Source organism: Cheilinus undulatus, linkage group 19 (assembly GCF_018320785.1).
Source record: "Cheilinus undulatus linkage group 19, ASM1832078v1, whole genome shotgun sequence".
Taxonomy (NCBI): Eukaryota; Metazoa; Chordata; class Actinopteri; order Labriformes; family Labridae; genus Cheilinus; species Cheilinus undulatus.
The window spans coordinates 39,540,221-39,564,348 of NC_054883.1; the positions used below are offsets into that span (position 1 = coordinate 39,540,221).

Here is a 24,128-nt window from a genome sequence, read left to right on the forward strand (position 1 = left end):
TGAGGTTAAACTTCTAATATCATCACAAACAAGAAAATTAGATTCTCTGTTATCTAAAAATGTAAAGCTATTCCTTTTGATCAGATATATTTAAGTTGGGTGTCCTGATCTTACAGTCACACGGAAGAAAATAATAAGAGTTTTTCATCTGGGATGCTTTAAGTGTCTTCTGTTTTGCAGGAATGGCATCTGAGTTTGGCGTCCGTGGTTACCCCACAATAAAACTGTAAGTAATGCTCACTGATCTCTCTCAACCTCTACTGTCTCAACTCCATTTAAAGCTTAATTTCAACATGTCTCTTAATATGGATACACACATCCGGCCACATCATCTCATCATGAAGCTTTCTAGAAAGAGTCAGCACAATGGAGTACAACATAGAGAACAGGACAGCAGCTTTACTCATGTTTTGTCTTGTTTTTTTTTTTTATTTTAGTCGGCTCTGGCTCCCTCCTGTGTCTCTTGATTTATGCAAGGAGACAATTCATGATGATTACATGCCATGGACTGAGCATGTGCATGAGTAATTGTACCGTGTAGAGGCCTAACTTGTCCAGCCGTTGAGTGTTTGAGCACAGAACAGAGCACTCACACTCAGTCAAACAAACTGGATGCCTGGGGTTGACCTGCTTCTGCATTGTACTGATCATCTTGTGCAAGTGCTCCCCTAGCATCTTAAAAATGGCTTTACTTTGGTTACGGTGTGCTATGTTCACTTTCTTTAGTCAAATGGCTGTAATTTTATCCACCACTCAGTGCAGCTTTGAATGCACCTGCAGCAAACCAAAGAAGATTTAAAGTTTTACTGAGTGGCTTGCAGACCTACATGGTTTAAAAACAGTATGATCATTTTCTCTTCACAATACACCTGCAGATTACACTGTTTTTAAGCTTTTAATCTTCTGTATTTGTGTCAGACAGGTAAAGATTCAGTTCTTAAGCATGTTTTGGGGCTGTAATTTAGTTGTTTGCCATCACCTTGCCTCCTTGAACTCCTTGTAAGTTAGTGTTCAGCATCCTTTTACTCCACTGCCATCCTATGTCCCACAAGGTTTGGCCTGTTGAGATGCCACTAGAAGATTGATTCAGGAGGGAATAAGGTGTTGTTGCTGCCTCCTTAAGGGTTAACTGTGTGACAAACTCAGCTCACACCTTTGGAGGGTAAATTTGATTACATATTACACTGCTGGATGCTGTTAATCATACATTTCTCAGGGTGTAAAGTGTGTTTAAAAACAACATTAGCAGTTTTGTCATAATTCCCATCACACAGGTAATTCTCCAATCACATTAATTTATCTTTTGATCCATTCATCAGCAAATAAAGGCTGCTGTTTAATCGCTATTCCTCTATATCAACTAGCTTCTCCCTTGCGTCTCATTACCTGCTTTTGTTGAAGTATAAATGACATTTTTTAAAAGGAAAAAATGAGTAAAGGTAGACACCAGCTGCTCAGTGGCAGAGCTCATGTTGACTTGAGAGAAATGATCTTTCCACACAGCACAGTTTCCTCCATATATTTGAAACACAGCCATTTATCCGCTTGCTGCCATAATGGGCTCCCTGTTCAGTTTCATCAAGCTCATTTGGGAAAGTTCCACAGGATCACAGCAGGGTTCATAACATCAAACCAAGCAAGTGATGAAACATCCATCGAAGACTTGAGATGGCTCCCTCAGAGACAAAGGGAGACTTGATTTAGAGCCTGTTTCCCCCAGAGTTCATTAAGCTCTTCAGGCTGATGCAACCTTAGAAATCCTAATGCACTCTGAATGTAGGAGGAGATGGACCTGGGCGTTTTGCCTGGCTGGGACGCAGTTAGGGACTGTTTGTTTTTGTTTTTCCATTAGAGGTGATGATGACTTATATTAGGTTAACCTTTGTGCTGCTGAAGCTCGTCCTGATGGGTTTCATCAGAGATGGACTGATATTGCCGTGCTCAGATCTGAGGCACAAACTTTGGACAACAAAAGCTGACACTTGACTCCAGTTTTACTTTTTAGAATCATCCAAAAAAACATGAAAAATGCATCAACACTCTTGTACAGCCCTTGATCATGCTTTAACTTCTTTTAAATCAGACATCCAAATAATATACAAAGCAGTACTGGGCAGAGTTACTTTTAAAGTATGGCCGGATATATGATATCTGTCTTACATTGTGTTCACATGCATCCAGGCGCATCACGTCTATTCTTGTGAATATTCCTGCCTATACCTGACGTGTGTTATAGAAGGAAACCTCTAGAGCAGTGATACTCAATGTGTGGCTCTGAAGCCACATGTGGCTCATTTGTGATAATTTGTGGCTCTTTTATGTCTTCATTACCTCCGCCAAGGAGGTTATATGATTGGGTGGGTTTGTCCGTTTGTTTGTTTGTTTGTTTGTTTGTTTGTTTGTTTGTTAGCAACATAACTCAAAAAGTCATGGACGGATTTTGATGAAATTTTCAGGAAATGTCAGAAATAGAATAAGGAAGAACTGATTAGATTTTGGGAGGATCCGGATCACCGTCTGGATCCAGGATTTTTTTTAAATGATTCTGTACTATTGGGAGATAGGCCTAATGGTGGAGCTCTGCGCTGTTACCACTTTACGCCAGGAGATGGTGGACATGAGTAACTTCAATCCCAGCAGCATTTTGCGTGTGTTTCCATTCAAAGTTTTGGAGTTTATAGAGTTTGAAAGATGCGCGCCCGGTCGAGGAGATGAGTCGGAGCGTAACAGAGAGAAAGACAGCAAATTGTAGTGAGAATACTCACAATGCTGGGAGGAATAGAGGAATATTCACCCTCTGCCATGACTTCCAGTCGTCCAGTGAGACCATGGGTGAGACTGTCAGTGCATCTGTTGGCACCAGTAGGCAATGCTTTTGCCATGACAGTCCACCGTAGCGAAGCCAATGCTTTGCCTCACTGTGTTTCCACCCAACTGGGGAGGGAGTAATCGGCGAATGCTGTGGTGGGGGGTACATGGGTATGGATCCAGGACTTTTTAAAAGGATTCTTCACTATTGGGAGATAGGGCTAATGGCGGAGGTCTCTCTGAGTGCTTTTCTAGTTTTAAATATTATTCACCTAGAAAACCATAAAAAAGGAACCTTTTTTGCCATTTTCACCATTTTTGCCACTTTTCACCAATTTAAGCCACCTTTTGCCATTAAATACCCCTTTTTCTACTATTTTTGGCCATTTTGTGAAATTTTTGCCACTTTTTCCCATTTTGTCCACTTTCATCCCATGTATCCTTTTTTTTTTTTTTTAAACTAATTTAAGTTACTTTTTGCCATTAAATACCGCTTGTTTCCTTTTTCGGCCATTTTTACCACTCTTGACTGCTTTTTGCCAATTTTAGTCAGTTTTCACTCATTTTTTTTTCCACGTTTTTGCACTCTGACCATTTTTTCACTTTTTCTTCCCATTTTTGCCCCTTTTCACTTATTTTTGCTGCTTTTTGACCATTTTTCCCAACTTTAACTTATTTTTATTGCTACTTCAAGCTGTTTTTGCCACTTTTTACCACTTAGATTGTGGCTCTTGTCAAGATATTTTTTAACAACTTGGCTCTTTGGATGAGCAGGGTTGAATAACAATGCTCTAGAGGGCACACAAAAGAGCTCAGGCCATATAAAACTACCTAATGTGTGGGATTTAAACTACAGACTTGGCAACAGTGCTAATGCTAATTCTGAGCTCAAAACTACCCACAACACACCTCCTAAATGTCTACGAAATATTTAATGAATAGTAGTGTATATGCACACTATATTACCAAAAGTATTCACTCACCCATCCAAATAAGTGAAATCAGGTGTTCCAATCACTTCCATGGCCACAGGTGTATAAATCAAGCACCTAGGCATGCAGACTGCTTCTACAAACATTTGTGAAAGAATGGCTCGCTCTCAGGAGCTCAGTGAATTCCAGCGTGGTACTGTGATAGGATGCCACCTGTGCAACAAGTCCAGTGGTGAAATTTCCTGGCTCCTAAATATTCCACAGTCAACTGTCAGTGGTATTATAACAACGTGGAAGCCATTGGGAACAACAGCAACTCAGCCACCAAGTGGTAGGCCACGTAAAATGACGGGGCGGGGTCAGTGGATGCTGAGGTGCATTGTGCGCAGAGGTGGCCAACTTTCTGCAGAGTCAATTGCTACAGACCTCCAAACTTCATGTGGCCTTCAGATTAGCTCAAGAACAGTGCAGAGAGAGCTTCATGCAATGGGTTTCCATGGCCGAGCAGCTGCATCCAAGCCATACATCGGCAAGTGCAATGCAAAGCATCGGATGCAGTGGTGTAAAGCACGCCGCCACTGGACTCTGGAGCAGTGGAGACACCATCTCTGGAGCGACCATCGCGCTTCTCTATCTGGCAATCTGATGGACAAGTCTGGGTTTGGTGGTTGCCAGGAGAACAGTACTTGTCTGACTGCATTGTGCCAAGTGTAAAGTTTGGTGGAGGGGGGATTATGGCGTGGGCTTGTTTTTCAGGAGCTGGGCTTGGCCCCTTAGTTCCAGTCAAAGGAACTCTGAATGCTTCAGCTTACCAAGAGATTTTGGACAATTCCATGCTCCCAACTTTGTGGGAACAGTTTGGGGATGGCCCCTTCCTGATAAAAGCCAGGAACGTAGGAGAAATTTGTGTTTTCTTTATATTTCAATTTTGCATCTCACAGTTATGACTAAAAGTTATGGTTTTGACTTTTTATTTCATATTTTAACCTTTACATCTCATAACTTTGACTTTTTATCTCATATTTTTACCTTTTAGATTCATAATTTTACATTAAATCCTAGTTTGACCTTTTAAAGTCATGATTTTGACTTGTATCTCATGTTTTGACCTTTTTCAACTCCTACTTTTGACGTGTATCTCATTTTTTTACCTTTAAAACTCATGACTTTTAACATTTAACATTTTGACTTTTAAAACTCATGAATTTGAAATTTAATCTCATACTTTGACAATTAAAACTCACGATTTCCATATTTATCTCATATTTTGATTGTTAAATATCGTGATTTTGATTTTTTTTCTCAGTTTTGCTGACCATTTCAACTCCTAAATTTGACTTTTAACTCTTTTTTATCCTTAAAACTCATGAGTTTGAATTTTATTTCATATTTTGACTTAAAAATCATGGTTTCAGAATTCCATCTCATGATTTGCCTTTTAAAAACAATATTTTGACTTTAAATGTGATGTTTTTACCTTTAAAACTTGTAAGTTTGAGTCATTATCTCAGATTTTGAGTTTTTAACTTATCATGTTGACCTTTTAATCTCAAAATCATTTAGGTGGACAGTCAGTGGTTAAATCTTGACCCTGTAAGGCCCTCAGGTTAGACCCAAATTCAGAATCAGACCCCTGCTGTGATTGAGTTTGAAACCCCTGATCTAAATCCTCTCCCTCTGTCTCTTGTTTTGTTGTGTCCTCTCCAGGTTAAAGGGGGATCTCGCCTACACTTACAAAGGCCCGAGGACCAAAGATGACATCGTAGAGTTTGCAAACAGGGTGGCGGGGTGAGTCACAGCCGTCAGTCTCCTGACAGAAAATATTTCCAAACTGATAAATAAGTAGAAGCTCAAATTTTCAGGAAAACATGCTGTGAAAACACAACCCATACAGGCAGGCTTATCAATGCGGGCCATACTTGTTTCCTAGCTCAGTGGATTTCAACCTTTTGATGCTCTAGTTTAAGCCCCTGTATCAACCGAGCCTGACAGATTTCTCCTCCTTGAGGGAAATTGAGCCAGATCCGTGACAGAGGGCTTGATCAAAAGCTTGGCTCTGACTCGAATCAGGGCTGCAGGTTGTTGAAAGCCCACTTGGTGGAGCCAGCAGCTTAGAAATCATTCACAGAGCTGTTAGGAATTTTTTATATCACCTCAGTTGGCCATTGTTAGCCGAATGGAGTCATCTTATGTTTGTTTTATTTTCCTCTTTAGGCCGGCTGTGCGAGCACTTCCCAGCAGGCAGATGTTCGAGCACATGATGAAGCGACACGATGTGCTTTTTGTGTACGTTGGTGGGGAATCTCCCCTCAAAGTAAGCATCATTTATGACCTAAAACCATGAAAAAGCATTTTATTTGCCCTCCTTAGATCCACCACAACACTAAAATGGTGCAGCGAATGAATAACAGAAGCACCACTCTGCTTTTTACTACTTCTTAGAGAGAAAAGCTTGTTTTTAATACCCTCCAGTGACTCATCCTCTCCATCTTTTATAAACTCTGATTACTTCCATGTAATGCTTTTTAATGTGTGTTTGCTTTTAAAGGAGAAGTACAACGACGTAGCTTCTGAGCTCATCGTCTACACTTACTTCTTCTCAGCCTCAGAGGAAGTCTTTCCAGAGGTAACTCCTTAAATATACATCACTTTTGTCATCATATATTAATAATACACTTCAGTGTTGAGCATGGAGTACATGTTTCAATCTTGGCTTGTATTCAAGATTGTAGTAGAGCAGAAAATTGCATTTTTTCAGTGTAGTTTTCTTTCTTCAAGTCAGTGGTTCTCAGGTTTTTCAGTCATGCCTCCATTTGAAGGAGGAAAAATTCCCCACTCAAACAAAATGGCGATTAAAATGGCCAAGTTTTACCTTATCAAAATACCATTAATACACATTTTCTTGTAACTCTGAAAGAAATGTAAAGTCCAGTGTAATTGATGCACTTACAGTCATGGATGAAAGTATTGGCACCCTTGGAATTTTTCCAGAAAATACACCATTTCCCCCAGAAGTTGTTGCAATTACAAATGTTTTTGGTATACACGTTTATTTACTTTATGTGCATTGAAGCAACACAAAAAGCAGCTGAAAAAAGCCAAAATTGACATAATTTTACACAAAACTCAAAAATGGGCAGGACAAAATTATTGGCACCCTTTTAAAACTTTTGGTAAATAATTTTTTTTCAAACATGTGATGCTCATTTAAAGTCACCTGTGGCAGTAACAGGTGCTGGCAATCTAGAAATCACACCTGAAGCCAGTTAGAATGTCTAAAAGTTGACTCAGCCTTTGTGTTGTGTGTCTGTGTGTGTCACACCAAGCATGGAGAAGAGAAAGAAGAGCCCAGAATTGTCTGAGGACTTAAGAATCAAAATTGTGGAAAAATACGAACAATCTCGAGGTTTCAAGATCATCTCCAGAGATCCTGAAATTCCTTTGTCCACTGTGCGTAATATAATCAAGAAGTTTATAACCCATACAACTGTGGGTAATCTCCCTGGAAGTGGACAGAAGAGAAAAATGGACAAAAGAATGCAACGCAGGATAGTTGGAATGGTGGATAAACATCCTCAGTCAACTTCCACACAAATTCAGGCTGTCCTGCAGACTCAGGGTGAAAAAGTGACAGCTCAGGCCATACGTGGTCATCTAATTGAGATGAAGCGCTATGACAGGAGACCGAGGAGAACCCCACTGCTGACAAAGAGACATAAAAAAGCCAGACTGGAGTTTGCAAAAATGTACCTGAGTAAGCCTCAATCCTTCTGGGAGAACATTTTGTGGACAGATGAGACTAAGGTAGAGCTTTTTGGAAAAACATGTCATTCTACTGTTTACTGAAAATGGAATGAGGCCTACAAAGAAAAGAACACAGTACCTACAGTCAAACATGGTGGACTATCAAAAGATTTTGGGCTGCAATTTCAGAAAGCAGGGCCTGTGTCAGATCCATGAAAAATAACGACCAAAGCTTTAAAGAAAGTCAGATCTTCAGTCATATTTCCAACCAAAAGCTGCTGCAAAAGAAACAGAGAGACCACCTTCTAAATCATAAAAATACATAGCCAAATATTTGCTACATTTAGACGGTATGCAGGAGTTTTGTTTATTTTTTTGGTAATTAAAACAAGGGATCCCTCAATATAAGGTGCATAGGACTTGCCTTATTGCTGCTGTGGTAATCTAATTAATATTTTTGTTTATTTTTTTTCAATAGTCAGTCACTTTGCCAGAGCTTCCTGCAGTTGTGGTCTTCAAGGATGGAGGCTACTTTACCTACGACGGTGAGTATGTTGTTACCCTGTCTTCATCTGCTGCTGTCTTGGACAGTTTTGTCTGTATGAAGGTAGAAGAAATTATTTAAGATGCCAGTAGGGAGCCTTTTGTATCCAGCTCCTCGTCCAGCCTTCCCTGCAGTACTTGTTTTCTCTGGCAGTGTTCCTCCAGTTTCTCCGTCCCTCTTTCATCTTCCTCACCACGCTGAGTTATGGTGTCCCTGGCCCGTCATAAAGCACCCGGGGCTCTGCCCACTATTGTGTGTGCGGCGAGGCCAGTGATGTTGTGGTGGTTTGTCTTAGGGCGGACATGCATAACATAGCAGGCTGAGGTTGGATGGGCGTGAGAGACCACAGTTTATACTGAGGAAACCAATGCAGAGCCGGTACTGTATATACAGTCATTACAAGCCGAGATGAATCACTGAAGCAGCCGTCAAGTCTCTACAAAACATCACATCTGACATAAGAGCTGCTTTTTCTGTCGTTCAATTGGAAGCTCCTCACCGCAACAGCGTGAGTCCACCACATTCCTCCATGATTTCTTGTATTTCGCTGCCGCTGAGGGCTTCAGTCGGGAGGCGGAAGCGGAAGTGAAGAGCATCGAGGCACAATGCAAACACAAATGGCCCCCAGTAGTGGCTGTTGGGCAGGTTCGGCGCTCGGTGTAGCACCCGCAAAACAAAAATGACCTCTGCGGGCGCCCCCTGGGAATTCACATCAGTCTGCTCCACCTGACTGTTACGAAAAGGCGACTTTGTGCGCCAGAATCTCAGCAGGAGAGGCTCGCCGCAATACACGTTGACAACAAAAACTCCACTCTCTGCAGAGTCCTCCAGGACCTTGATACGGAGGATGTGGTGGATGTCTAGCATCGCCATGGTGACAGGGTATTAAGCTCGTCAAGGAGTGGGAAGGTGAGCAGCATGGCAAATTGACATGTGTCCTTCCTTCCTCACATGGCGGGTGTCTATTCTTCCTTTTGAAGCCTGTACAAAGTGAAAAAGGAACAAATTATCAGGTAAAATGAATGAAAAATAACGGCTCATTTAAGCACTTACAAAGAGAATATTTCCCATTCTGCATAAAAGGAAGTAGTTTGCCTGATTCTGGTTTGTTTTTTTACCACCTGTAGTCTTCTGCATCTGGTTTCCTTCCAGCTGTGCCCTGCTGTGTTTCTCAGAGGACTCATGTTGCTGAAAATCATCTCACTGCATGCTGAATTCTGAGAGAAAAAAGGCAGACGCAGCTCGTGTGTTTTTCTCTCTTACTTTGCATGATGTTCTGTTTGTCTGGACGTCAGAGACTCATTTGCATCAGCAGCCAGTGACACTCTTTTACCACCATGACATAGATGGTATGTGTGAGGTACAGGAAACTTAGCAAAGGAATAATGAAGTCAGCTGGTATTTGCACTTATTTAACCCTTGAGAGACTTTTTACTGCTTAACAATCCGCTCACAGATCTGTTTTTCTTTTTACATGACTACCCTCTTAAGGAGTAGATAGTTTGACAATAAATGTCACTTCCATAATCATGGAATCTGTTGTATAGTTTTAGGGCTTGTAACCTAAAAACACCCAGATATGTTGGAGTAAGGTTGCTGTAAACATGTGAAAACTCTCATGTCAATGTGTGACTGAATTTTAGTTTTATACTGTTAATAAGATTTATTTTGACATCAGAGAAAGGTGAGGAAATTATTCCACCCCCTTAAAAATAACTGAGCAGTTTATTTAAATACAGTCTGGTTTCACTATCACCAGACAGCGACATGCTATGTTTTTGTTCATTGTAAGGTACATCTATCACTTATATATAAGTGCTGTTAATTGATTTAGGAAATTAATCAAGTTAATCACATCACTAGGCTGTGATTAATCATGATTAATCTGACTGAGATCACCTCTTTTGGTCCAGTCCACGGGAGATTTCAAACCTGTCATTTAGGCACGAATCAAACTGAGAAGTCTGGACCAAGCGATGAAGCGCTCCATGTTACTTCCTGAATAGATGACGGCCTCGACCTCTTCCTGTAGGCTACAATGCATGAGGGGGAAAAGCTGTTAAAGAGGCACAGCTAACCTCTTAGTTTGTGGCTAATTCGCCACCATTCATTCTTATCAGTAACGGCCTCACTGCACAAAGCATGTAGAGACACCAAGCCACAGTAAGAGACACAGAAATATGTATGAGCAGTTTTCATGAGATTGATACAAAAAGGCAAATAATCCATAAATAACATTAAACTAAGATATTGGAGTGTTTTTTTAATTTTTTAGATCTCTATTAACAAAGCAGACCAGGGTCTGATCACCAGCAGATGAGCTGCGTGGCTGTTTTTCCCCTCTGGTGCTTCATCAACGCACCGATGTTTGGCACGTTGTATATAGTTGTGTCTCGCACAGTCCCTGTGGCCTGGCGCCGAATCTCCACCACAGATCAATAGAAGCTCTCTGATCTCGTTGTCTTGCCAGTGCTGTGCCATCTTGCAAATATAAATCTCATGGTGAGTCCAAAAAACTACAATGCTCATCCCTCAGCTGCCGGCGTCCTTTTGTTGCCCCAAGTCACGGGCACGATATTAGGATGTAGGCACTTTATGCCAAAGTCATCCCGTGTTCACCCGGGTGTGACGTTCCCACTGGAGTTGATTGGAGGCAAGCTGATAAAAATCCATGTCCATTGCAGGGTCAGTCGGCGCGGGTTTGGGATTCAGCCTAAAACTAACAAAGATAGATCTGTCACTACTAAAACTGACAAAAACTAGTTTTCGTGAAGATAACTAAAACCAGACTAAAATGTAATGTTTTCGTCGGACGTTCAAAATCCTTGACATTTCTCCACTGTGGGTAAAGCTGTCAAAAAACAATTCATCTGTATCTATTCTGCCTCTCAGCTGTAGAAAGCAGGGACCCCAGGTTTGGCAGAGTGCAGAGAACACACGACCATGATTTGGTACCAGATTTAGGCAAGAAAATAAATGCTTGGACTAAAAGAAAAGACTAAAATGTGAGGACTTTTTATGGACTAAAATTAGACTAAAATTTGTTGACTAAAACTAAAAAGGATAGAAATGACTAAAATGTGACTAACACTAAAATGCATTTCATTTAAAGACTAAAACTAAGACTAAAATTAAAAATACCTGTCAAAATTAACACTGGTTCTGAGATCAGGATATCATTAAAGACTTTCTGTGAATGCATAACATGGACACGTGCACAATGGTGCGGCCCCTTGGTTTTGGAGTGTATTGTAAAGTATTGTTAGTCCTTGATCATGCTTGTCTAAATCAGGGGTTCTCAACCTTTTCAGCCCGCAGTCTCCAAAATAAAGGTGCCAGAGACCGGGGACCCCCACTGTACCTGAAGGTGGCTGAACACAGCCATGCACAATTTGGCAAAGTCATATGCAGACAAGGTCGTCCATAAAGGGGGATAAATGGGAGAGTTTTCTGGCACCCAGCCAAACACATGGAGGTCAGCGAAACCATGGTTGATTGTAAAGTTAAGCTGTGATCTCCATATTTCATATTTAAAATGTATTAAAAATTGATACAGTGTAGGGGTGGGTAAAAATATCGATTAATCGATGCATCGCAATATCCCCCCCCTCAATTCAATATCGATTCACCTCCTGGCCAGTGGGGGTCACTGTGCGTGTGATTCGCGTTGTATGGACGGAGGTCGCACTCTACCAAACAACAACCAACCATAAAAATGTTATGTGAGGTTTATCACAATTTCAAAGAGGAAAGAAATATTATTCAAGTGTACATGCACTTTACTTTTTCAGTGTTAATAGAGAACTGGCATGTTTTTTACTTTTGTACTCCTTATGCACAAATAAGTTATTATTGTGCAAATTTTTATTTTCAAATGTTTTATTGCTAAAAAATGTGAGGCGACCTTCCACATATGTTCACATGGGCATGAAAATAATTATTAAAAATTTTCAACAGGTCATTTTTGTATTTCTACTTCTTACTGAATCAACATCAAAGCATTTAAATCAATATCGAATCAATATCGAATTGAATCGCAACCTAAAGAATCGAAATTGAATTGAATTGTGAGGTTCTTAGCAATACCCAGCCCTAATACAATGGGTTAATAATGGCAAAAAATGGTGGAAAAGGTGGTGAAATTGGATTTTAAAAGTAGCAGAAATGGTGGAAAAGTGACAAAAATTAGATAAAAAAAAGGCAACAAGAGGGCAAAAATTAGTTAAAGTGGCAAAAATGGAGGTATAAATAGTGATTGAAAAGGAGTTAGGATGTGGCTAAAATTGCGTTAATTTGGCAAAAATGGGTTAACTGAGAAAGAAAATATAGCCAAATACTGGCAGAAATTGGTTAAACTAGCAAAAATGGGCATATCAAATGGTAAAATGGGGCTAAAATGGGCAAAATTGAGTGTATAAAAATGGTTTAAAGGAGTTAATAGTAGCAATAATGGGTCAACAGAGACAACATTAAGCTTAAGTGGCAAGAATTGGTTTAGAGGTGGCAAAAACAGGCAGAAAAAATGGTGGAAAGAGTTTAAAACTGGCAAAATATGTGTTAAATGGTAAAAATGTTTTAAAATTGGTAGGAAAGAATGATGAAAAGGGGTAACAATTTTGACAAATTTAGTGTAAAGTGGCAACAGTGTAATTTAAAAAATATATTCTTCGTTTTTTAGGGCAACTGGCGGCCCCCTCTCAGTGTCTTGCAACCCCAAAGGGGGTCCCGACCCCAAGATTGAGAACCACTGGTCTAAACAACCTGTTAGTGTTTTTAATAATAATAATAATAATAATAATAATAATAATAATAATAATAATAACTTTATTTGTATAGCACTTTTAAAAACATGGGTTTACAAAGTGCTTTGACAAGTGCAAAAGCAAACAGAAAACAAAGCAACAAACCCAAGACAAGAAGACATAATGTGACAGGCAGACAACATCAGCAGAATCCAACACTTGAAAAGAACTAACCAAAAATATGGATGAGATAATAATTTATCAACATCAGAGTGCAGACATGAGGCATACTGCACAACTAAGACATCATGAACATCATCAGGATGCAGGCAAGACAGACATCAGTACCATAAAGCGATAGGATAGGAACCCAGGCAATGCAGGGACCCAGCTACACAGGCTGAGACCGAGGACCAAAATTAAAAACATGGGACATTAAAAGACAAACAGAAAGGAGTAAAAACAAAACAGGGGATAAACAAGAAAAGGCAGTAAAATGTAATTAAGAGGGCAAAAACAGATAGTAGAGCAAGGTAAAACAAGCTTTAAAACTGTAAAAGCAGTAAAATTGACCAATATTATAACAGAGGTAAACAAAAGGGAAGCAATAAAAATATAAAAGCAATAAAGTGAGGAAGACTGTAACAATTAAAGACGGCTAAGAGGCAAGGAAATAAAATTAGGTTGACAGGGAGTAATGGTGAGATTAAGAGGAAATCAAACGAAGATATGTAAGAATCTGTGAGAATATAAAAACTAAATAATAATAAGAAGAAGAAGAAGAAGAAGACAACATCACATAAAAGCAAGTCTATAAAAATGAGTTTTAAGAAGTGATTTAAAAGATGTCAATGATTTTGCATGCCTTATCTCCTCAGGTAGGTCGTTCCAAAGTCGGGGGGCTCTGATAGAGAAGGCCCTGTCACCCTTAGATTTGAGCCTCGACTTTGGAATGACCAGGAGGTTCCCCCCCGAGGATCTGAGGCTTCGGGCTGGGACATAGGGGATTAAAAGTTCTGAAATATATTCTGGAGCCAGACCCTTCAGCGCCTTAAAAGTAACAAGTAAAATCTGAAAATCAATTCTAAAACTAATGGGTAGCCAGTGTAAAGACGCTAAAATCGGGGTGATGTGATGTCGTCTGTTAAAACCGGTTAGAAGCCTAGCTGCTGCATTTTGAACAAGTTGAAGCCGGGATAGGGTTTTTTGGCTGAGACCTGACAGGAGAGAGTTGCAATAGTCCAGGCGTGAAAAAATGAGGGCGTGGATTACCTTTTCCATATCTGACTGGAGGAGAATTGGTTTTATTTTGGCAATTGTGCGTAAATGAAAAAAGCATGACTGTATAATTTTATTGATGTGTGTTGTAAAGGTGAGGTTGGAGTCAAATACTACTCCTAGATTTCGGGCTGTTGATTTGATATTTGATATTTTAAGGCTAATTAAGGTGAATGAGGCTCTGTTTATTTGCATATGAAGCAGCAAAATGTTTCAACCTTGTTTGAAGAGCTGTCTGTGATTTTTAACTTTCTTAAAATGCCCGTCCCTACTACAGAGGCTGACAGAAATCCTCTCCCCTGGTTTTGCTTTTGTGATTCTTTTGTGAAGATTTGAAATACTTATTAGAATTCAGTTCACATTTACAGATCTAACTTTTTGTGTCTTAAAAAAATAACTGCCACTAGGCAAAGTCCCACTGTCCATGTACGCTTTGTGTAAAATTATATCTGACGTTTTGTTGCCGAGCTTTGATTGGTTTAGTGCACATCACAAACAGCGGCATCCCTTTTGAAGAGGGCTGTTAAAAAATAGTCCAGCACAGAGTCTCATGCATATTTAATAACTGAAATCCTCACTTTTCTACTGCTGTTTAGGTCTGCTCTGTTTTTGTGCTTCAAGGGCTAAATGGTTTTGATCATTGTGTGTGTTCAGTGGTTGGTAAGTCTGCACGGTACACTTTTTGCAGATGCTTTACTCGCCTGGAATTAGCTTTGAAACATGTTTTTTGTGTTCGTACACATTAGTAAACATTCGGAGGCCAGTATCAGCTTTTCTATTAAAGTGTGGCAGCACTTTCCAGCCTGGTCTTGTCGCTCCTTGTGTGGAGGGGAAGATAATGCAGCCAGATGTGATAGAGGACTATTTGCATAGGTTTATTGGGAGCGCTTGAGTGGCAGTCAGATTAACAGCCCATGAAAGTGATGACAAGATGAGATCACAGCAGAAAAGGTGATAACACGCTGACAACACTCCATGACGGCACACATGGACAGTGTACACTGCATGGCTTATTTGAATTTTACAAAGACAGAGAGGTCAGTGTGGATGATGCATTTAACAGCTGTTACTAAAAAGAAAGGAGAATAAATCCAAAATACATCATCTCTGCTGATCAAAATTCAGTTGTATGCTAATGGGATAATGACATACTATTTATTGAATGTCTAGAACAGGGAGACTCAACATGTGGCTCTTTTATGGCTTAATTTGAAATATAATTCCCCCAGAAAACCTTAAAAAGGTAAACTTTGACCTCAGAAATATTCCATTGCAAGTCACAATAATCAGTTTGTTTCCCACACTTGGATTTAATTGTCAAGCTTTATTTTTTGTCTGCATATTTCCATTTCCCTAATTTGTAATTTTTTGCCACTTTTAATCTATTTTTACTGCTTTAAGGCTACTTTTGTCACTTATTTTTGCCACTATTATCCAGTTTTTGCCCAATTTTCCCCAGTTTTTGACTCTTTTATCCTGCTTTTTGATATTTTTGCCACTTTTCACTCATTTAAGATGTATTTTGCCAATAAATGCCACTCTCTTCCCAGATTTTTGCCACTCTTTGCTGCTTTTTGCCCATTATCCCACCTTTCCTTGCCTTTTACCCATTTGAGTCACTTTTCACTCATTTTTTGTCATGTTTTTGCCACCTGCAACCCATTTTTGTATCACTTCTCACCCAAATCTTGCCAGTTTCCGCCCTTTTTGCCACCTTTCCCCCCATTTTTATCACTTTACACCCAGTTTTTGGCATTTTGTGCCTTCTTTACTCTTTTTTTAGCTACTTTTTGACCATTTTGCCCCATTGAACTTATTTTTATTGCCACTTAAAACCATTCTTGCCACTTCTTACCACTTAGATTGTGGCTCTTTGAAGGGTATTTTTCAACAATTTGGCTCTTTGGTTGAGCAGGGTTGAGTAACACTAGTCTAGGATATTTCATGAACTTTCTGGAGGGGCTGGAAAATATAAGATGTGTTGGTATGTTTTTAAATGAGATATAGTATAATGACTGGAAGAGACAAAGATGCCTGTCAACCCAGCATGCAACATATGCATTCTGATTTAGATTTTAATATTTAAATTAGAAAAAATTGAGTGTGATAGGCATATCATTACTACCAGTGACTGCATCTGGTGACTTTCAGCATCTGTGGCTGTTGATATTATTTTGTTTTTTTCATTAAATTCATATTTGCTGAATGTATGACAACTAAACAAAGAGTTTCTGCCTCGGTTTTAATCAGCAAATCATCACTGAAATTCACCAGTTAAAATGGTCACTAATTAAACCAAAACACCAAGAGTGTTACATCCACATGCAGAGAAGAATGTTTGAAAAATGGAGTGTAGCCGGTGCGTTCTGGCACCAGTCATTATCATTACTGATATTGATGTTTGCTTCTGGCTCAAAACTATCACCATGTTCACTGTCGCCATGCTTGTAGTTTACATCCTACTCATTAGGTAGTTGTTAGCGCTCTTGGATAATAAGATAATCTGCGTAAATACAAAATGCAATATGTAATTAACTGTTTCATTGATTAAGAGGAAAAAAATTCAAACCTACCAGGCCCTATGTGGAAAAAACCTTGTTAAATCATGAATTAACTGTGATTAACCACATTTTTTGGTAAGCTGAGTTCAATTTCACTTACCACACCCAAGCCTGATTACTGCCAGACCTGCTAAATGTGGCAATTCCTTAAATAGAACCTGTCTAAATGTGACGCAGGCTAAAAGATCTCAAAAAGCAACACATCGTGCCACGATCCAAAGAAACTTAAAAAAAAAAAAAAAAAAAAAAAAAAAAAAAAAGAGAGAGAAACAAAGTCATTGACATCTATCAGAAAGGGCTACAAAACCATTTCTAAAGCTTTGAGACTCCAGCCTAACACAGTGAGAGCCATTACCCACAAATGGAGAAAACCTGGAACAATATCGAACCATTGCAAATGCTTACTTTCAGTTATTGCCTACAACAAGTTATTAGTTTAGGGGGCAATAACTTTTTCACATTCGGCCAGGTAGGTTTGAGTGTTTTTTTTCCCTTAATAAATGAAATCATCACTTAAAACTGCATTTTCTCTTTACTCTGGTTATCTTTGTCTAATATTAAAATTTGTTTGATAATCTCAGACATTTAAGTGTGACAAATATGCAAAAAGAAATAAAATAATTGAAAGAAGAAAAGAAAAGGAATAAGGAAGGATGTAAATACTTTTTCCCAGCACTGTATTTATAAGAATGTTTCTGGCCTGTATCACCCAACCCTACTCTTTGGTCATACTTCTAAAATACTTTAAAAAAACAAGCAGTTATGGTAATATGTGACCTCAATTGCAATGACATTACATGAAAAGGTTTCAAGTTATCTGGATCAGATATCATGAGAAATAGGTAAACGAAAATAGCTTCATGCCTTTGGACCAGTTTTTAAAAATGTTCATTTTTGCCCTTTGGAACGGTCTTTAAACATCACATATTATGTAAAATACACTTTTTCAGGCTTTTCTAGCAAAATATGTGCCCCTGGCCAGTCTCCAACCCCCCAAGAATCTGACCCCCCCTCTTTCTGCACCTTTCAGAAAATGTGTGCTGAAACAAGCTGTTCTTAGATTTTCTACTCTTGAAGTCATGTGGGGAGTTAGCCCCGCCCCCAGGTTCACTTAGCTCTTCCCACTTGGGAGAGAGTTCGGCCCTCCTCTCAGCTTCCAGCTGAGGGCCACATCCATTAAGCCACATCCATTTCCTGAGAGAGGGGTGTGGTCAGGGGCGGAGTCAGACGGCTCAGTAACATTTAAAGCTACAGACACAGAAACTGCTCATTGTGAGCAGGGCTGAAACAGAGAGGTTTTCAGACATGCAAAAATCCAATACTCGAGTGTTTTTTTTCAGCAACAAACTTCACAGGCATGTTTTGGGGACCTCTGAGACGAATATAAACTTATCTTAAAAGGGTAAAATATGTGACCTTTAAGATTTCAGGTCAGAAACTACTCCAGGGTCGACCAAAGATGGAGGACTGATGAGTGATGAAATAAACAATGTGGGATGTGGCTTGTATCTCTTTCAAATGAAGATATCAAACTTGCTTCCAGTAAAAATTAAAAGCTAAGTTGGTACTAAACTATCATGATCAGCTGCAGATTCATCAGGATGTCCTACTGTCAGAAGTTGGTAAAAGTATCAGAAAACCCGAACCCCACCGTTGGGGTACCAAGTGTACCTTTCCAACCCAAAAAGGTGGAGTCTGACACTCTGTGCTTTCACAACTTAACAGTAAGGCTGCAGTTGTCCTTGAAAACAAGCAAGTTCAAGTTTTACTGTTCACCTAAGTGAACTGAACCAAACTGGACTACTTTGCGCTATGATTAATGTCCATCATTAAGTCATCTTTAAAATACTTTTGCTCATCACCAAAGAGGTTAATTCCGCAAATGATGCAGCAGCCAACCAATGCTTTCTTTAGTATTTTGCACATCTCTCAACAAGATCCAATGGTCTGTCTACCCAGCTTAAGCATTTCCCGTCAGTCAGCTTTCTTCTAGATAAAGTTGCTTTTTCTGAAACTGAGTGTCAGAAATCTTGACATGTTTTCCATCCCATGCTGTCACTTTTTTGTTGTGCTCTCTGGCAGCTAGCCATAGCATTTCCATAGTTAATCTTCTGAGAAGGCTTGACTTGTCCCGTCATTCTCACTGAGCTTTCCTCTACATACATCAGTGCTCTGTTTCACCCTCTCTGCTGGTATTACTTTCCTCCCTCTCTTACGCTCCCTCTTGCTTTGTCTCTAATATATTTGCATTGTCTTGGAGGTCTTCTGTGGGATTAACCTTCATCCTTGAAATGTGTCGGCGCTGCCTCCTCCCTCTGCTCAGAAACTCTGACACGGGATCATCCTCACCCCACCCCTCCGCCTGATTCCATCTCCCCTCCTGCCCCTCATGTTTCTCTCTCTTGTCTCCTGCTGTGTGAACTCTGGGCTGACAGGCTCCTGTAGGGCAGTATGGAGATTGCGATGTTGGCGCCCGGGAAGCTCGCAGCTCTAATTTGTTTCAAGGTGAAGCGGGTTCAGTCGGCGCAGAGGCTCATCAGGGCTGTACGATCCCAGTATGGGGGCCCTCGGTTCTCTCCGGGCAGCTGCGTGCTGTCTATAAAGCCAAAACATCTGTGGAAATAACTCTCAGGAATGTCTACCAGACTTACTGACTCAGCAGCTTTGACAATAATGCTGCTCTGCCTTTGCAGAGCGGCAGAAATAGAGTGCATTGCATTAAGGTCATTTTCTTTAATACAAGCACAAGCTATAACCTTGGGGTTTCAAAAATATGTTCAGGGTTTAGCTTGTCATGTTCAGTATTACGCTCTCAGCTTCTTGCAGCTTATGCTCAAGTCATCAGTGCTCTTGTAATTATTGCAATGCTTGCAGAAAGGTCATGATAACTTATTAACATGTCATAATGAGGTCTGAGCTACATTTGACATCAATTATGAGCATCCTGTAGCCTCTCAGCCGGGGAAGACGGCGCCGTTTAAGCAGCCGGGCTATTTATACCCCGGAGGGACGGGCACTGGCTCCCCTGTTTGCATGTTGCTTCCAGATGTTCCGGGGAGCAACAACATGTGGCTTGCATTCGGGGAAGCAATCCGTTATTTTACTTTGGCACATTTTTTATTTATATGTTGCACTTTATCATTTTATTTTTTGCACTAATGCATCTGTTGAATAATGCATCTGCTTCAAACGTGTGAAAATCTGCCAGGAAAATGCCTCCTGAAAATGAATGCACGTACGTGTCGGGGAGTCATTTACAAACCAAATGTGTTTTTATGAAGACATAAAAGCATGCTTGTTGTGGAAATGAGGTCAAGTGAGCCAGCGTAACAGAAAAACAGCGCTTATTGTGAATGAAAATGATGGTGGTTAATTTTCACGACAGACACCAAATTTGGGAAGAAGCAAACCCTTTCACAGCCTCTTTAAAAGGTGTGCTTCAAAGTGATGCTTTTTGGGTTATTTAACCTCAAGGTTGATCATATCGAGCTGTTTCACACCCTAAAGGACCTCTCTGACTTCTCAGCCCAGCTGCACCGATCCTTCAGAACAGTTTCTAATCATTGTTTAACTGACCTTAGTCTCTGAATGCTCAGCTCGAGTTCCTCTCTTTATTCCCCTGACAGCAAACAGGTGGTAAACATAGCGATCTTCTCACAATGCTGCCGTCAATACACTCCTCTGCTTTGCTTTTAATATAGACAAACTGTGAGCTGAATGTCAATAGACTTGTTTTTGTGCCTCTGAAAAGATTCTCTCTTTGTGTCGCAGAGTACGAAGATGCCAGTTTGTCATCGTGGGTGAATAAGGAGCGCTTCCAAGGATACCTGCAGATTGATGGGTTTACACTCTATGAGCTTGGAGAAACAGGTGGCGTTTGCATACGATTTCTCATCCATAATGTGCTTTTCACTTCCAAATAACCTTTTCTCTAACATTTCAAAGCACCTTTTGGCTTTTTAGTTTTATGTAAAATGCTCTCAAAGGTATACCTCATTCTGTACAATGAATAATTTATTATTATTATCATTATTTATTATTCTATTTTTTCATATATTTTATTTTATATTTATTTATTTATTACTATGGTTTATTTTTATTATTGAGAAGTCACCAAGGCAAAGGCAAACTTTTGAGCTTCAACAAATCTAATTTTCAGTATGCATTAAAGGTGCTGCCAATCAGGAGCCAATCAGACTGCTGATTGGCTCCTGATTGGCAGCACCTGTGACCACCAGAAGCTCAAAATAAGAGTCATTAGCAACGTCAAAATAAACTCTGTGGCATTGGCAGAGAAGATTTGGCAAAGTTCATGGGCACAACCCACATACTCAGCTCTGCTGCTCATCCCACAAATGCATGGTACTTACAAATGTGGCGCCATTTAAAAGAGAAATAAACAGGCTTTCCAACACCAGGAGATTTATTGCCAAGAAGCGCAAAGAAATAATCTACCAAACACAAATTTCCTTACTTTTTGTGCCACGTTTAGATATAAACTATCCATTATTACAACAGTGTATTAGGGCTAATCTTAAAAATACATCAATAATAAAGAGCATCTGTTAATTTTCAAGAAACACTTAAAATTCTCTAGTTTTTGCCTCTTTAGCCATCACATAGGAAAGTTGATGGATGGCAAAGTTTTAAAGTTAAGCAGTGACAACTTGAGCGACACTGAGGCAGGCTGCAGCAGCATTTTAGATGTCGAGAACAACAATGAACTTGACAACAACCCAGATTGTGATGTGAGTGGGGACCCGCTAACCAAGGCTCAGTGGATGAGAGACTTGCTTTGTAAAGGGGGAGGATGCTGGTTATTTAGATTTGATTGATTTTATTTTTTATGTTAACAATAAGTTAGGACAAAGGCAATTATTTATTATTAAAGCAGAGGGTTGAAGCTTCTAAATCAGGGGTGTCAAACTCAGTCACCGCAGGTGCCGGATTCTAGATTCAGGACTAACCTAAGGGCCTAACAGGGTCACCTTTTCAACCATAAACTGTCAACCTCATTTCACCAGTAATAAAATATGAAATAAAGCCTTAGCACTGATGATAATTATTTTGGCATTTAAAAGTTAAAAAGATAAGTGTAAAGGCTCACAATCTGAGAAAAGTAAATTTATTAGTTCAAAAAGATCAAAACATGAAATTGAAATTGAAAAATTATGTTTTTTTATGACAAATATATTAGGAAGAAAGTCAAAATCATGAGTTTGAAAGGTCAAAATATAAAATAGAATTTGTAATCATGAAATTAAAAGTCAAAATATGGTTTAAAATTTTAAATGGTTGGGATGGGACTATGCCATCAAAGTTTGGAGTTGAAAATATGAGATAAAATACAAAATAATTAGTTAAAATGATCAAAATATCACTTAAAAATTAGAATTATGAATCTTATAGCTCAATATATTATATGAGGAGTCAAAATTATGAGTTGAAATGCTCAAAGTATGAAATAAAAAGTTAAAATCCTAACTTTGAGTCCTAATTGTGGGATCTTAAATTGAAAATGTGAAATTTAAACACAAATTAATTTCTTTTCCCACATTCCTGACTTCTTGTCTAAATATTTTTACTCCTTACTTTTTCAGATTTTGTGACTTAACAAGGATATCTTAAATCATCAAGGAGAAGTTCACATTTTTATACTTTAGACCTCATGCTGACGGGCCAGTTAGAACAGAAATATGAGATAATCTTGTGGGCCGGATTTAACTGTTTCACGGGCCACATTTGGTCCCCCCCTTGAGTTTGACACCTGTGATCTAAATGTTTTTTATTTCATGTGTCTAACTGCTAATGAGGTGAAGGAATAAGTATTTTAGTGAGCACTGAAATACTGGGAGGTTTTGTAGAAAACTTGTTTTAAATATGGAGCTGTCCCCCTTTTGCAGCTCTAACACCTCTCTATGATTCAGCTTCTCATCCTAAAATTATCCAATCCACTAATAAAGAGGTTAAGAAACACAGGAAGATCCTGCCAAAACTTCCTTAAATAAAAACCTGCATTAGTCTTATTTTGGGGCTGTGTCAGTCAACACATCCCTTCCCTCTATGTTTGAATAATGTTGCTCCACTGACTCCAATGAACATTCACCATCTGCAACAGGACATTTAAGCTCTAGAGAGACGCACCAACTGTCTCTTTAAGATGGTGAATTGATGCTGTATGCAGACAACGCTGTGCCTTCTAATATTAGATACAGTATTTTACCCCTCAATGTGCACTCTACTCAGATCACTGATGCTCAGTGGTTGGATTTTTTTTATTCTCGCTGCGTTCAGTTTGTTTAACACGTCTCTACCAAATGTGCTGCTCGGTATTGGCAGCTCTGAATGCAGAAAAGTCTCCAAAGCATTTTAATTGGATAAACAGCGTGTGACTGATCAAAGGCGGCACAGTCTGAGGCTTCTGTCTGTTAGAAATAAGTTGGTTTAGAGAGTTGAAATCGAAAGGAATTTGTGAAAAAGGAATCGACAGGCTTCTCTCTGAGGGCTTTTCAGTGAAGTGTCAAGTTTCGTGCACTGGAGCTCATTGTGGAGAGGTGGAGTGGCTTTTGACTGCTCGTGAAGAAAAATAGCACAAGAAATAAGTCGTGCTGACACAAAACTCGAAACATATGTCTAAGTGAGAAATCAATGAAATATCTTGAGCTGTAAATTACCAGATGGCATGGATGTTTCATCTAAAAACCTAGGCTGCATCCTGTTTACCAGTTTGACCAATCCACCAGTAGAAACTGTCATTATAGCACCATCAGCCTTATCCATAACATATTACACACATCCTCATGTCTTGTCATTCTTTGCTGTAAGCAGCTGTTTGACTGATCGTCATGTTAGGATAAGTCCCAGTGCAGACCAGGCTGTTGATGCTACTTTTTAACAGCTTTTCTCCCTCATTTGGTCATGATCATGTATAGAGAATATGGCAATAAATAGTGAAAAATGCTGTGGAGCATTGATTATATTGAACAGACTCCTCATTATGAGATAGCAGGTGACCAGTGATGGTGGGCAGTGCAACTTGTGAGTCTATTGTAGACTTAAGAAATATTTGATGAAGCTTGAGTGGTGTCAGCTGTCTGGCTCCTAAAGGAGGCTTTTGATACAATACCAAATGACAATGCTGTCTAAAACAAGCTTTAGATAAGCCCAGTAAACTTGACAAAGAGGAGCAGTTGAGGTGAGTCTTAGCCTCCTGACAACAGTGAAGTACATCATGCCGGCTTGCAGTTTTGTTAACCATTCTGCTAATAATGCATAACTTATCCCCCTGTACAGCATGAGCCCATAAAGACTAACTACATCGGCAAAATAATGTCAATGGAATCAGATTGTATGTGCTGTGATTACCTCCAAATGTGGTAGGGGGATAACTATTTTTCTCCTTTTAGTCATATGTATCATCAAATTGATGGAAAAACTTCAAAGCGTTCACCTTGAACTTTCCACTAAATCAGTGGTTCTCAACCTGGGGGTCGGGACCAAGGTTGTTATAGTTAACTAA

The 24,128-nt window shown here is 39.5% G+C and overlaps 1 protein-coding gene across 1 annotated transcript in view; it reads left to right on the forward strand.

The window, feature by feature from the left end:
* The window catches only part of LOC121527620 (protein disulfide-isomerase TMX3-like), a 70,663-nt gene that overhangs the window by 7,379 nt on the left and 39,156 nt on the right, over positions 1-24,128 (forward strand). Inside the window, exons 5-10 of the mRNA XM_041814637.1 lie at positions 181-226; positions 5,448-5,528; positions 5,955-6,054; positions 6,289-6,366; positions 7,963-8,029; positions 20,381-20,479. Of these exons, the coding sequence (XP_041670571.1) occupies positions 181-226; positions 5,448-5,528; positions 5,955-6,054; positions 6,289-6,366; positions 7,963-8,029; positions 20,381-20,479 (471 nt within the window). The remainder of the gene's footprint in view (positions 1-180; positions 227-5,447; positions 5,529-5,954; positions 6,055-6,288; positions 6,367-7,962; positions 8,030-20,380; positions 20,480-24,128) is intronic.